The sequence below is a fragment of the Numenius arquata genome, chromosome 22 (genome assembly GCF_964106895.1).
Source record: "Numenius arquata chromosome 22, bNumArq3.hap1.1, whole genome shotgun sequence".
In the NCBI taxonomy this organism is placed as follows: Eukaryota; Metazoa; Chordata; class Aves; order Charadriiformes; family Scolopacidae; genus Numenius; species Numenius arquata.
In genome coordinates, this window is record NC_133597.1 from 4,262,019 (window position 1) to 4,275,663 (window position 13,645).

The 13,645-nt window shown below is 41.6% G+C and overlaps 1 protein-coding gene across 5 annotated transcripts in view; it reads left to right on the forward strand.

Annotated features, from left to right (window-relative positions):
- The first annotated feature begins 27 nt into the window (after positions 1–27).
- GRAMD1B (GRAM domain containing 1B) overlaps positions 28–13,645 on the forward strand; it is a 91,933-nt gene continuing 78,315 nt past the window's right edge. For 4 of the 5 annotated variants that reach the window (XM_074162295.1, XM_074162297.1, XM_074162296.1 and 1 more), the window contains exons 1-2: positions 28–389; positions 10,787–10,864. In XM_074162295.1, the coding sequence (XP_074018396.1) occupies positions 28–389; positions 10,787–10,864 (440 nt within the window). The remainder of the gene's footprint in view (positions 390–10,786; positions 10,865–13,645) is intronic. The other variant, XM_074162299.1, reaches the window with a different exon arrangement.

Here is a 13,645-nt window from a genome sequence, read left to right on the forward strand (position 1 = left end):
TGGGAGCAGAAAGTGAAAGGGCATCTGATGCCAGCTGCCAATATGACAGAAACCCTGCAGCTCCCAGCACTGCAAGTCCCAGAGCAGCAGGTGGTGGAGGGTGGCCGTGCCTGGTCCAGTTCATCCACCCCAACCCTGCGCAGGAAGCGCTTCAAGATGAGGCGGATGAAGAATGTGCAGGAGCAGAGCCTGGAGGTCAGCAGGTATCAGGATTCTCCTTCTTCCAGCAAGGAATACCTGCAGCTCCCATCCATTGAAATCACCCCCTCCAGTGATGAGGACACTCCCTGGTCCAACTGCTCCACACCCAGTGCCTCCCCGCGGCGTAAGCGCTTCCTCCTTCGGAAGTGGCTGCGTGTGAGAGAGAAGAAGGAATGCAGTGAGAGCAGGTATGTTTTTGGCCACTTTACCTTCCCTGCTTCCAGGAAGAGCCTGGGACAATAGCTAGGTAGGGTCTACTGTCCCCCTAGAAATCTTGGTGTGCTTCTCCCTGGGACAGTCCTCACCAGTTAGCTGGAGTGGGTTATGTGGTTGGACTTGCTGATGCCAGATCAAATGGCCTAATCCTTATGTGCAAGCAGTAGGCATGTTGGAAACAGCAGTGCCGTGTTCTGTCTTTGTTTGTGGTCCTCTAAATACCATCAACAGGTAATAGAGAGCCAATGAAAAGAACTTGCTTCTGAGTGATGGAGACTGTCCTGAAAGAATGTGTGATGAGATTTAACTTGATTAAGGTTTTCTGAAGAGACCCTTGAGAAAGGAGGTGATCGCTCTGCTGGGATCACCAGGACAGGGAGTGATGATGCTAAACCTCTGTCAGCATTTTTTTGGTGATGTTCATTCCTACTGCTGGAACCTTCTATGAAATCCTTCCTTCAGTAGCTGATGTTGGGAAAATGAGAGGATGAGAGAGAAATAAAGAAGCCTTGTGGCTAGTAGGTGAGTCTGCTTGATCAGATAGTCTGGGTTCAGTTCTTGCTTGGCTTTCCAGACTTGAAAGTCACTCACTCCTTTGGCTCAAAAGAGGACAAATCATTTATGAAGACTTCCAAGAGCTTGTCAACACAGGAAAATTGATGCCCAGGGGAGTTATTGTGTGGCCATACAAAGAAAAAGCTGTACTTAATGTAATCCTCTGCAGGTGCAATCAGGGTCTACAACATGCAGTGTAGTTTACTGCATCTTTAATGGAAGAGTGGAACAATCTGCATTTCCTGAAGGCCCAGAATACACGGGACACTTTAAAGGTTTCTCCAAGAAGTTAGTGCATTATAAATCCTTATGGTACCTTAGTGTGGGCCAATTTCTCTTTTGTTGTGTGAAGCCTGTGTTGGTTTATGCCTGAAAGTATGTACTGTACTTCCATAAAAAAGAAACTTGTTTCTTACTGTTTCTGCACCCAGCGGACTAGAATGGCTCACTGACTGCTGTGTTGCTTGAGTGCTTATAGGACACATTCTTCTACTATATATAATATACTTCTATACAAGTATAATTCTTCTATTAATATCCAGTCTGACTATGCAGTAACTGTCCTTGCATGAGGTCCCTTTAGCAAGGTCAGTCTGTCACTTTAAGTTTTGGGGAAGTTTTGCAAATAAATGCATGCCACCAAGGATTTGATAATACCTCTTTTAAAAAGTTGACACTGAAAAACATAGCTTGGTTGAGAAATACTACTGGTTTTCCCTTAGCTGTGGTGATTTAAGTAGTGATTCAGTTAAAGCATAGAAAACAGGGGAAGGGTAATGCGTAGGGCATATGCTGAAGTGTCAGAATCGCAAAGTTCAGGTCTGAAGTTCAACAGAGGATGGCTTTTCAACTGAAGTGTTTAATTTGGATTTAGGGTGAATGTGTTTGAGACGGGGCCAAGACATGTTTCTTTCAGTGTGAATGCATAAGAAAACTTAGTTCTTTCATGTTTGCGTGATAGCTCCATGGCTATGCTGACAGCTTCCTGTGGATTCATCATTAAGACATTTCTGCCTTAAACCTGGTTGTTTTTGAAGCAGTGACTGGAAAAAAGTTGAAGTGGTTGATGGATTAGGTGGTATTAGCATACCAATGCCAGCACGGCATCTCCATTCTTCGTATGTAGCAGGCTCCAGATCTATTCCTTTTGCAATAGGAAATATGTTTTCAAATGGAACTTTTCCCTTTCTACTCCAGAGGAAAAAAGAAAAACCAGTTTGCTGGTCACTTTGTGCTGAGCCTCTGGGCTTGCAGAATGCACATATCATCATTGGGATGCAAAACTCAGCAGGCATGGAAACAACACAGCAAGCAGAATCAGTGGGGAGTTAGTGATGAACCCTGAAGGATTTTGTGGCATTAATTTGAGAGAGACTAGCAGCTAGCACTGTGGGGTAAACCTTACTGCACCCCAAGGCTGTTGCATGGGAAACCCTGTTCTAAAATAGCAGGGCAGGAAGCTGACTTTCTGTAGCAGATACTGCCTGTCTACTTTCCCCTCTTTATACTTGGTCATCTAGAACACTGGCTCTTGCTGCTGTTTTATAATGTTGCTGATTGTTACAGAGGCTAGTAATGTCATTTACTGTACTATTAATTTCTTCAAGGGCAACAGGGGCTACAGTACTAGAGTAAAGGCTGCAGCATTTTGTCCAGTGATTTTTTTTTTTCCACCAAGCCCTGTCTCGGGGTGTAACAACAGTGATGATGCTTGAACTGTCCAGCTGGTTAATTGTAACACTATTGTAACAGAGAACCACCGTGGTCAGTGTGCCGTCTATCTGCTAGGAACTCAGGTACACTATTAAGTATGCAGGTTCCCAAATAACACCTGATGAAAGGGGGCAGCCGTCAGCATGTGGTTCCCGCCAGGGAAATGAATGCAGTTTGCTTCCAGTCACTCCCCCTTTCTAGTTAAATTGTTATCAAGCAGTTTGATTTTCTTTTTGCAGTCTGATAACCTTTAGCCCCATTATGTGGCCAGATGTCTGACTGTTTCTATGGCAGGGTTTTCCCAGAAAAGCTGGTAGTTGAGAGCAAACTGTGCACCAGCTGACTTATTCCAGTGATGCATGTGTTGCTTATGTGCCCCTGAGCAAAAGCAATAGCTCTGTGACCATTAGCATACAGTAAGCATCCAAGTGAATAAACAAATGCTTTTAGGACTCGAAATGCTGTCTGTAATCCTCCGGGTCTGATGAAGGCTGGCTGCTTTTTTCATCCGGAAACTCCAGCCTACAAAATGTACTGTATCACTGATTAGTTTTTAACAGCCTGGGTAATTTTAAGGTTTGTTTACCTGCTGGGTCTCTAAAAGCTGTTAGGTGGCTGATAGTGAAAGCAGAAAAGGAGAGATTGTTTCTGTTCATTAAACAGCAGAGGTGGCATGTGAGAGCCTTGCTTGCCTATGACATGGTTTTGTTTAAGGTGAAAGAGCAGGAAGAAGCTATTTCTTAGGGATAGGAGTTTCCCTGTAATTTGTCCTTGCAGAAAGGCCTGATGATCCAAACTATGTTTGGTGCTCTGGGGGTCTATACAGATGATAAATAAGATGCTTTTTCTAAGGGATGCAGACAACTTCTTACCTATACTCCTGATCCATCATGTGCTACCCAGGTAATGATAGAATTTATTTCCTTGCATACAGCTTTACACAGCATGAACCTTGCACACAAGTGCACAAATTTTTTAAGACACGATGATGTGTCTTTCCTCACAGGCTAGTAGATGCAATCTGTTAGCATTTTGCTATGCATGTAATGAACATGTGTTATTAATGTGGGGATGTGAGTGTATCTGCTTTAATTTATTATTTACTTCTTAAAGCCACCCTTGCTAGTAATCTCTGGAACTGCACATGTAAGGAACTTGATGTTCCTTACAGGAACATGTAACTGCACGTGTAAGGAATTTGCCGTGCAAGGCAAGAATTGCCGGAGGGTAGATCACTCTGGCTTAAAGGACTGCTCTCCTTTTGGCCTAAAATCATGGAGTTGAATTGGAATGAGATCCCGTGCTTCCACCCATTCATTGGCAGAAGCTGAGAATAAGTAGGTGTAACCTGCTTGATCATTGCCTGACTTGGGCTCCAGTGTGAATACTCTGCAATAGTACATATGTAACAGTTGAGGTACGGTAAATCTTTCCATCTTGAACAGTTTTCTGCGAGGCATTCATGCTGGGTAAAGATTGTACTAGTGGTAGTCTGAATGTGCTCCCCGAAAAAGCTCCAGGAGCAAAGCCTGTAGAGCGTCTGACAGTCTGGAAATGCAGTCTGAGAAGTCTACTGTCTTTAGATAACATGAGCATATTTACTAACCTCGGAAACAGTGCTTGATGAAGACATAACTGTTAAAGCTCTGTGCTGCTTCTGATTAAAAAGAGGACTAGAAAGGCTTTGTGGACTATAGTTTTGTTCATTTCATGCCATGCAATTCCAAGAAGCTGCAAAATATGTGACTCTAAATTTTGTAATTTTCAGTTTCTCTGGCTTTCATCAACTTCCATGTTTCAGTTTTAGGACAGAAGAAAGGAAGTGGGGCTTCTCCTTTATTAGAAATACAGCAAGCTGCTGCGGGAAGTGGTGGATGTGTGTATTGGGATTGCCAGTGCACTTTTGCTTTTTAAAGTTCTGATAAAATTCTTGTTGAAATCCCATTTTTGTGAGGAGCAGACAGCTCCATAGGGATTTCATAATGGAAGAGGCCAATGGGTTGCATTTTTTCAGGTTCTGCTTGCAGCTGGACTTGGTTAATTGAGGTTTTTAGGAGGACAAGTATCAGATGTGGTATGCTTTGAAGTGTAGAGAGATATTGGCAGAAATTATTTTGTTACATGTTGTAATACTGTTCCACGTTTCTGGAATATGTCTCTCTGTTAATCTTTGAAACTGAATTAAAAACTTTGATTTTTGGCAAAAACTGGAGCAATGCGATGTGTGAATAAGCAGTGGATTTAATTTGGGACTTAAATACATAGTTGGGTATTTAGCTGGTATCTGTGCTCTTTTGCATCTTCAAAAATGGTACAAGTTGGGGTTTTTTAATATAGATTTCTGCAGTAAGCAGCCCATCTTCTCTGCTTTTGGAAACTTTGGAAAGTCCATAAGCACAAACTTCCATTTATGTGGTATCTCTCCTAATCTGAAATGTGAGAGTGGCTTAGTAGCAACTTGGCTATTAATGTAATCTTTTTTCCATTTAGAACCTGCAACTTCAAATGAGACCTAATCTGTGCTTCCAGTGAATCGATTTTTTTAAGTGTTATTTGTTTGTGATGATGTGTGTCAAGTGCCTGTGAATCCCACCAGCTCTGGTTTGTTTCATGTGTGTGGCTTTTTTTGTTTGAATGAGTCTTACTGCCTTTGTGCAGTAGTTCGTAGTTTTCTTTTCAAATATTTACCTTTCAGTATTTGTGTGGTTTAGGATGCCCAGTCACACAAAAGTATCAAAGTTGACTAATTTACAAACAGCTTGGAACTTAAATGGTGTTGATCTTATCTAGTCAGCAAATATTTACTGTTGGATCATCTGAATTTCATGTTTTACACAGCATTCTGCCTCTCAATGGTGTTTAACAATTTGTCATCATGTTCATTACCGCAGTTGTTTTCAACTGGATTGTGTTTTGAAATTCAAGATATCTGTTGTTCATTGTTGAATATGGTGTTGATGAAGGGGCTTGCCTTGACAGCTGTGAAGGTTGATGTTGATGCTTTAATTTGTGAAATGAATGCAGTAAGAGGAGAAAACTTGCCCATCCTGCCCCTTGTAACCTTTTCCGGCAAGGAGAGAAGATGACTCTTCTACAGATTCAGACTCTGGCTCTCCAATTCTGAATGTGATTACAAAGGGCACAGTCAGTACTAATTATGATGATGGTCTCTGTGATATATGCAACTGTTCACTAGGGCCAAGGCAGCTGTCCCTTATCTTTTTTGATCATTACTAATGGGTTTGGACTGTAAACATTGCTTTATATCCCTTGTCGATAAAACTGAGTTATTCAAAACATATGAAGGTGTGGAATAGGAAGTGACCCTTCGGTTGTTGGGAATGCTGGCGATACGTTAGGCTCCAGGTAGTGCATGTTCAAAGTTTAGCTTAAAAAAGCCAGTTGAAATTTGATCTGCAACCTCTGCCTTCTGTTTGTTGCACTGATTCACTGCGAGTGTGGGTGCAAATTTTCTTCCTGCCTCTCCATATGCCTATTTCAACTTCAGTCAAATGTGTGAAGAAACATGGTGCTTTGTACCTATTTCTTGAAGAAACTCCTTCAGAGTCAGTCCTTAGATGGAGCAGGGCTGTGTAGACTGAAGGGGTGCTGTGATCCTTAGAAATGTTGTGGTGCCTTTCTCGTAGAGGGCTTGGTATCAGTTAGGCAATTACAGTTTGCTGAACGTGAATCTTCCTTATCTTTTTTAATCAAGCCTGATGTTAGCTTGCAGCCTTCAGTGATAAGGGTATGTTTCCCCTGACAACTTTACACTTGTTTGCTGAGAGTGGGAACTTAGAGCACCTATGGGAGAGCTTTAGAGTGAAGGCTTTAGGTCTATCAAAGGACAGTCCACCTTGATGAGGGTGACTGTTATTCCTTGGAACTTAAGTTACTTCTAATTCATGTCCCTTATCTTCCTTTCTTCTTCTTCCCCTCCACCTGGCAGTTCCTTGACATTTGTAATGGCACAGTCATTTATGTATCCATGCAACCATAGTTACACAGTGCTTTGGATGACAGGAATTTAATTGGCCAAGGACAATGAGGTGCTGTTAGGCAGCTGGGACTGGGAGGGCCATTTCTGCTGTTTCATGGGAAATAGGAGGGGGGTTACATTCTGTGAAGGATGAGCAGAGCAGGAGGGTGAAATTTGAAGGTAAAATTGTTGTTTTGTCTTTGACAAGCTCCTAAAGCCCCCTGTGGGAAAACACCCAGAGGGAAATTTTCTTCTGACATATTTTCTTAATTATTTTTCTTTAGTATACGGAAGTCATGCAAATAATGCAAAATTGAATAGTTGTTTTTAATCTACAGATTTGAACAAAATGAGGGGTGTGTGATCAGGACACCTGTTTTTCACTCAGAAAAATGTTTCTTTTGTACTTGGGCTGCTACCTGAGTAAATTGCTTTGGAGCAGTGAAGTGAGGAGTGGTGGAAGTAGACTCCTCAAAGATTTAATTGTTAAAAGGCATGGTTAATCTGTATTTAAAACTCTTTATTGGTTTCTAAAGTTGTAAGTTATGAGTCCAAATATGTGCATGAGAATTGAAGGGGAAAAAACACAGGATATAAGCCTTTAATGTTTAGCATCTTTGAAATTATGAGAGAAAAGGGCACACTGGGGCTGTGTACCCAAAGATTTAAGACATGTCCAAATTAAGTTTATCATTGCTGAGCTTTGGAATGAGATAAGCTTGTTTTGCTGATTTTTTCCTGAGATTTTTAATCAGCTATTGGTTGTCTTTGTAAGTACGAAACTGATGTGACTATCTAAAAGCTTCCCTCATATTACTTTTCAGTAAAAATCATACATATCTTACCTCCCCTTATATTATCTCCAGTATAACAACAGTAATTTCTTGTTATGCTAGCTCAAAGGAACACTGTTGTCTTAAAAGCAGGTCAATTTAAAATGGACTGAAAAGCATCATAAAGCAATAGGCTTTGTGTTTCAACTGCTCTGTACTTTTTAGGGAATTTAACAGCTGCGCTGTCTGATAATCAGAATGATGAAATGATTTTCTTTGTGCGAAAAGCTCACAAACTTTTGCAAAGCTTCCATGCAAAACTGTTGTAGCGAAAATTAAGCTCATTGAATCCTCTCAAATAGACAAGTGGGTAAAAATGAATTTCTCTCTCCTGGTCTGAGTTTGTATCTTTGCTTGTAACCTTATGTTCCCTAGTGACAAGGGGGGTAAGGTGGTGTGTTGCCATGTGTTGCAATATCTGGATTCCATTAAATTTTAAACCTTGATCTGGAGGACTTTCTGAATGAGGAGTTAAATCATGGGTGGGTGAACATGAAAAGGTCGAAGGTTCATCTTGTATAGCTGCCCAAAAGCAAACTTTCACATGGGATTACTGGCACTGCAGGTGCGTTGTTGGGCTGTGATATATTGGGAATTATCTTTTGGTAAGTGTTGCTATATCTGCTTGATCTGAATTGAAATGGCAAAGTTTGGGGGGGGTGGGGTGGAGGGGGAAGGTTATGAAGAAACAAATAATTATAGAAATAGTCCCTGCCATGCTGCTTCTATCCTTTGAATTAGGAGGGAAGGTGTGGTTCCTTCTGCACTCTTTCCAAACCAGTTCACTGGGCTATAATTAAGCTCAGAAGTACAGGAGAGATGTTTCTTTGCTTTTTGGGATATATTGTCCTTACCCAGCTGTTGATTTATAGCTTGAAGCCAATAGACAATTCTTATGCTTCGATTATCCTTTCTACAGCGAGACACTTCAGAAAAGAATGACTAAGTATGTGGGTGTGGGAGGAGAAAATTAAATCTGTCTCCTTGCTGAGAGCCTTTTGCAAAAATGTTTACCTGTCTTGGCTAGGCTGGTAAATCTATATACTGTGCAATGGGGAAACAAGCTAAGCGTTCTCTGTGGGTTTCTGGGTATGTGCCCACACAAGATGCACATCTGACTTCTGTGCAATGCACATAACTTTAAATCTGTAGCTGAAAGTCACAAATATTGCATGAGTTTCGTGGTTTCGTGTGTCCAGCCTGAAAGGCTAACTTCTATATTACTTGTTCAAGCATTTTATAAATACCAATCAGGAATTACTTTCTTCTGCAATATTCAGCCTGCTCTTTATATTTTAACAGTAGGAACAGTTTTCTGCCTTATATTCTGAACAAGTGGCAAAAATAGTGGACAGTGTGATGTCTCTCAAATGCTAAGTGGGTCCCCAAGACACCTATTTTGTGTTCCAGAAGGATTGTATTCAATAAGATGGAGTCCTTGAAGACCTCAGAGAAGCTGGTCAAAACCAAGGTGGTTGATGAAGATATTAAATTAAAATAAGACTTTGGCTTTTTTCGTTTTGGAGGAAACTGCAAACCTCTTTGGCAAAACTCTGATTTCATAGGGGTTCTGCCAGGAAAACTAACTAATTGGTAAGGTTGCTTTGTGGGGAAGAAGACAGGAATTTTAGGGATTCAGGTCCCTGAAAAGTGTATGTGGGGACTTGTTAGAGCCATTTATTTATAAAGATTTGCTGAAGAAATGCTGTTCAGTACTGGAGCATGTAGCTCTTGCTTGTTATTGAGGTACTTGCTGGTACTACTTCCTCCCCTGCTGGCCTGGCAGTTTTTTATCCTTCCTTGGAAGGACAAAGACAAGATTACACATAAACCTCTCAACCTTTTCAAGTATTTTCTCTGTTAATATTCTGCGGTGGTAGAAGTAATTTCTTATTTTTGCAAGGGACTTAATTTTTTCAAGTCAGTACTCTTGCTACCATTGGGTGATTCTTTCTGTAGTTGAGTTGTAAAGTATAAGTAGGTGTAGGTAAGAATGGCTATAATTACTTTATGCAAGCACCAGAGTATGTTTAGAGAAGAAAAAAATCTGTTAATGTGTTTTTTTTCTGAGAAATTTATAAAGGGAGAGAGTATTGTTGAAGTGGAAAGAAGGTAGAGAATGCCTCTTGCACAGCAGAAGAAAGTGTCTTCTTCCAAGAAATAGGGTCCTCCTTATGGTGCTTAAAAAGCTGAAGGCCAGGTAAAAACAATCAAACAAAACCAACACAAACAAAAAAACCCCCTCCTAATCCCGAACACGTACACTTCGTGGAAAACTCCTATTGTTTTGGTACTATGCTTTTCCCCCCAAAATAAGCGTTAGTGCCTGAGAATTATTGCTTTTTAGAATGAAAAGATGTGATTTGGTTCTTTTTGATACAGTATTGTGCTGTGCAGATCTGCGTATGATGTGGTAGAAGCTGTAGTTACAAGCATGCGCATGTATACCTGAACTGGCTTTATTTGAACAGTTTAGATCCTGCCAGCAGCGAAGCTACAGCATTTTTAGCACATCCTGTGTGCTCGGGCAAGTGTCCCAAGTGGGACTGTGCAGTTTATGCTAAAGTTGTGTTGCCATGACTCCACAGCTGGTGGTACCCAGGTAAAGTAGATTAAAGCTATCCCGGGGACATCTGCTTTTTGCGCTATAATCTGTTACCTGGAGGCGGAATCAGATCTGTCTAGTGCTTGGAAGGAAAGCTCTTTCAAAGAAATAAAGCTATACAAATGATAAGCAGGAGCCCTGATGAGTCCTTGGAGCAGGTGGAGGCTGTTAGAAGGGAATAAGGCTGACTCCATACAATACACGTGTAGGGGAGAAAAATAAAATGCCCCAAAACACCGATTTAAAGAGGGAGAGTGACATCTTGTGGGCTCAGCATGCAACTCGCCAACAGAAATTCATCGTTAGCCACTTCATTGTTAGTAAGAGTTCATTTTAACTGCTTTTTTGTCCTGCTGCCTGGAAGTAGGGGGTGTATGAACAGACAGCAGTTTGATATTTGAATGTTAAGCTGTATGAAACTGTTCTGGGATGGCATGATGAAACAGTGCATAGGCAATGTATTTTGGAAAGTTCTTAGCAAAGTGTCGCTAAGTGAGGTTGAGGCATCTAACGAGTCATGCCTGGTGTAAAGCAAATACGAACTTGCTGTCTTCTGTTGTTTTCTCTTAACACCCCCAAATATGAAGTATGAACCTCGTGTTTTTCTTGTTCTGGCTTTAAACCAGAGTGTTTCATAGGGACTTATACAAATCTAATTGTTTCTGTTTTCCTGTTTCATTGCAGTAGCCAACAGAGCAGCCAGCAAAGCAGCCACGATGATGACTTGTCCCGATTCTTGAGCCCTCATATGCGTGAAGACAGGTAAGTTTGTCGGCAGCTGAGTTGGGGGAATGCCTGGAACCACTCAGTGAAATTACATGGGCTGGGCTGGTTGAGGTCCTTAACTTGTTTTCCCTGTATTGTTCAGAGTTGTTTAACAAGTGTGATTTACCTTGGTCTTTACCAATGTCTAAAAAACCAAAATTTTCATCTGTTTAGAAGTAGAACAAATGCATTAAACTCCTGATGTACCCTACATTTTCTTGAGACTCGTTCCCTGAAATTGTAGCTGGTTTAGCTAACTTCACCAAACTTGCTGTGTATTGATCATTATCAGCTCTGATCTTTAAATACACAAGCGAAAATTCATGTGTGGTTATGCTCAGCAAGGACAATATTGAGCTTAGCTGTTGTATTTCCCTTCTGCTGTGTTGTAATGGTCCTGAGATATCTAGAGCTCATGGGTTGCAGCTGGGTGAGAACTGCTATGATGTTCCTGAAGAAATTTGTTTCATGTACTTAGGGTTGATTAATGACTACCTCAAATTGCAGCTTTGGCACAGAAGCTGTTGAAAAATGAATGCTTATTTTTGTCCATGATTTATTATTGTTGCTTTGCTCAGAGCCATGTGATTAAGAATTTTGCTGTATCTTGTAATTCATCTTTTGAGCCTGAATCTGCTTCATTTTCTTCATCTGTGGATGAACTCTGAGCCCTTAGCTACTGCCACCTTTCTATCCTGGGCCTGTTTCCCTACTAACATCCTGGGGTCCAGCATTACATCTGGACTTTGGTTTCTGAAATACCCAGTGTTTTTTATTGCATGTACGGTAGAGTCATGTTGCATTTTCCATAGCTCATCTTGTGACTGTGGGTTACAGTGAGCCCACAGGAGGGCATATGCTGTGATTTGGGAACAGCTTCCTTTGTGCTGCTGCGTAGTGGATTACAAGACGCATCTGACTGGTGTCTTCCAGTCTGCATGCTTGTATCCAGGCATGGTCCCTCAGAGTATTGTTTCAGGTCTCTTACTCGGTTATTACACATAAGCTGTCTCTGAGGTCAGAGGTCTTTCTTACGAACTGTCTAGTAGGGCAAATGCTTCTTGAACTCAGATTCCTCACTATGATGTCAAAGGCCAATAGATTGAGTAAGAACTGAGTAGCAGCTGACTGAGCATCTGAGGAATTGACTCACTTGAGAGAACATCCTGACCTTGAAGCGCTAATTAATATCCCAACAGAGTCTGGCTCAGAATTAGCACTTGGTAGTTGTAGCTAACCTTTTCCTCCATATGTTGCACTCCAATTATCAGTCTCTCTGGTGCTGAGGAGCCTGGCATAATTGACTAGCGGGGAGTGGTGTTTCCAACCAGGAAATAAAGAATCTGACAGCAAAGCAGATGGGTACTTAGATCCTACCTGGACTTCCTCTGTGTAGTGTATATCGGTGTACCATTTGTTCTGAGATTTCATAGGTTAAACAGTGTTAGGCTTCATTAATACTCAAATGGGGGATTTCTGAGCATAGCAAGAAGGGAATATTTTGGAAGTACTGCTTGTTTCAGATGTAAACTAAACAGGAGCCTTTAGACTGGTGCTGAGAACAGGTTCCTGGTGGGAAGGGACATGTTTCAGCTGGAGCGCAGTCAGGTCTCAGGCCTATTTCTACAGAGTCAGGGTGATGGTGAGCCGGCTGACCTCTTATTGGGGAGGCAACATTCCTGCTGCCTAGATTAAATTAGAAGTAACTTCTGTTTTCATGGAGGATACTGGGCCTAAAATGATCCATACCATGGCTAGTAAATAACCTTTTCCTCTTTGGGTATTTTTTTTTTGGCCTTTGCCAATGTTAATTGCATCAGGCTCTGCTGGTAAAGTCTTCCTTTGGATGCTGGTGACTTGTGCTTATGAAACTTAACCAAAAAGTAACTCGAACGTGTTTTGAGTTTCATGTAAGGTGTGAAGCTGGACATGAAAGAGTCTTGAATCCCTAGACTCTTGAAAATTGAATGATTTTCTCTGTTCTTATGGTGGCATTTTTGACCACTAACAAAAGGTCCTCCAACCACACTTTTGGAGTGCTCTGCTTCTGTTAAAGATCTGCAGGCAATTTTCTTCACCTGATCAATGGACTTGTACAGCAGCTCTTAAAACCCAAAAACCCAAAAAAACCCAAACAAAATCAAAACACAAACCCGTACAAAAACCCAAGTCAACAAACTAACCCAAACAACAACAAAAAAATCCCCCTGGAAAGACACAATCACCAAGGGTTTTAGCAGTCCTGCAAGTTGTGAAAAAAAACTGGGCAGAAGAGGAGAGAGCAAAAAACCGTGTGGTATGTACTGGAAGGTGCACCTTCCCTTGGCACGCTGCTGCTGACATCAGGCAGAAGGAGCCTGTGCTGTGCTTGAAGGATTAGAGCAGAGAGCGAGTGAGGATCTGTACCAACCTCCGTACATCTGGGAAAGTGCTGAAAGAAGCTACCCTAGCTAAAAGTAAAGGGATGCTGAGTTGCTAAGTTGGCTCTGGGATAAAAAACAGAGGAATACATAGCTGAGGATGGCTGAAATCTGGACTAGGCTTAGCCAAGATCTTCAGTGCTTGCCTGCTCTTGCTGTAAAGGATGGTACCAGGGTATGCTGCCAGTGGAGTTAACTTCGCGGTGACGGATTTCCAAGGACCGTGCTCCAATTCTCAGGTCCTTTCAGAGAAGATTGAGAATTTTGTCCTGCTGCTGGCAGATGCATTTGGTGCTCTCCAGCAATTTTTTTCTTGAGGTGTAAGTGCTGCTGTTGACTTGTGCATTGTGAAGTACGG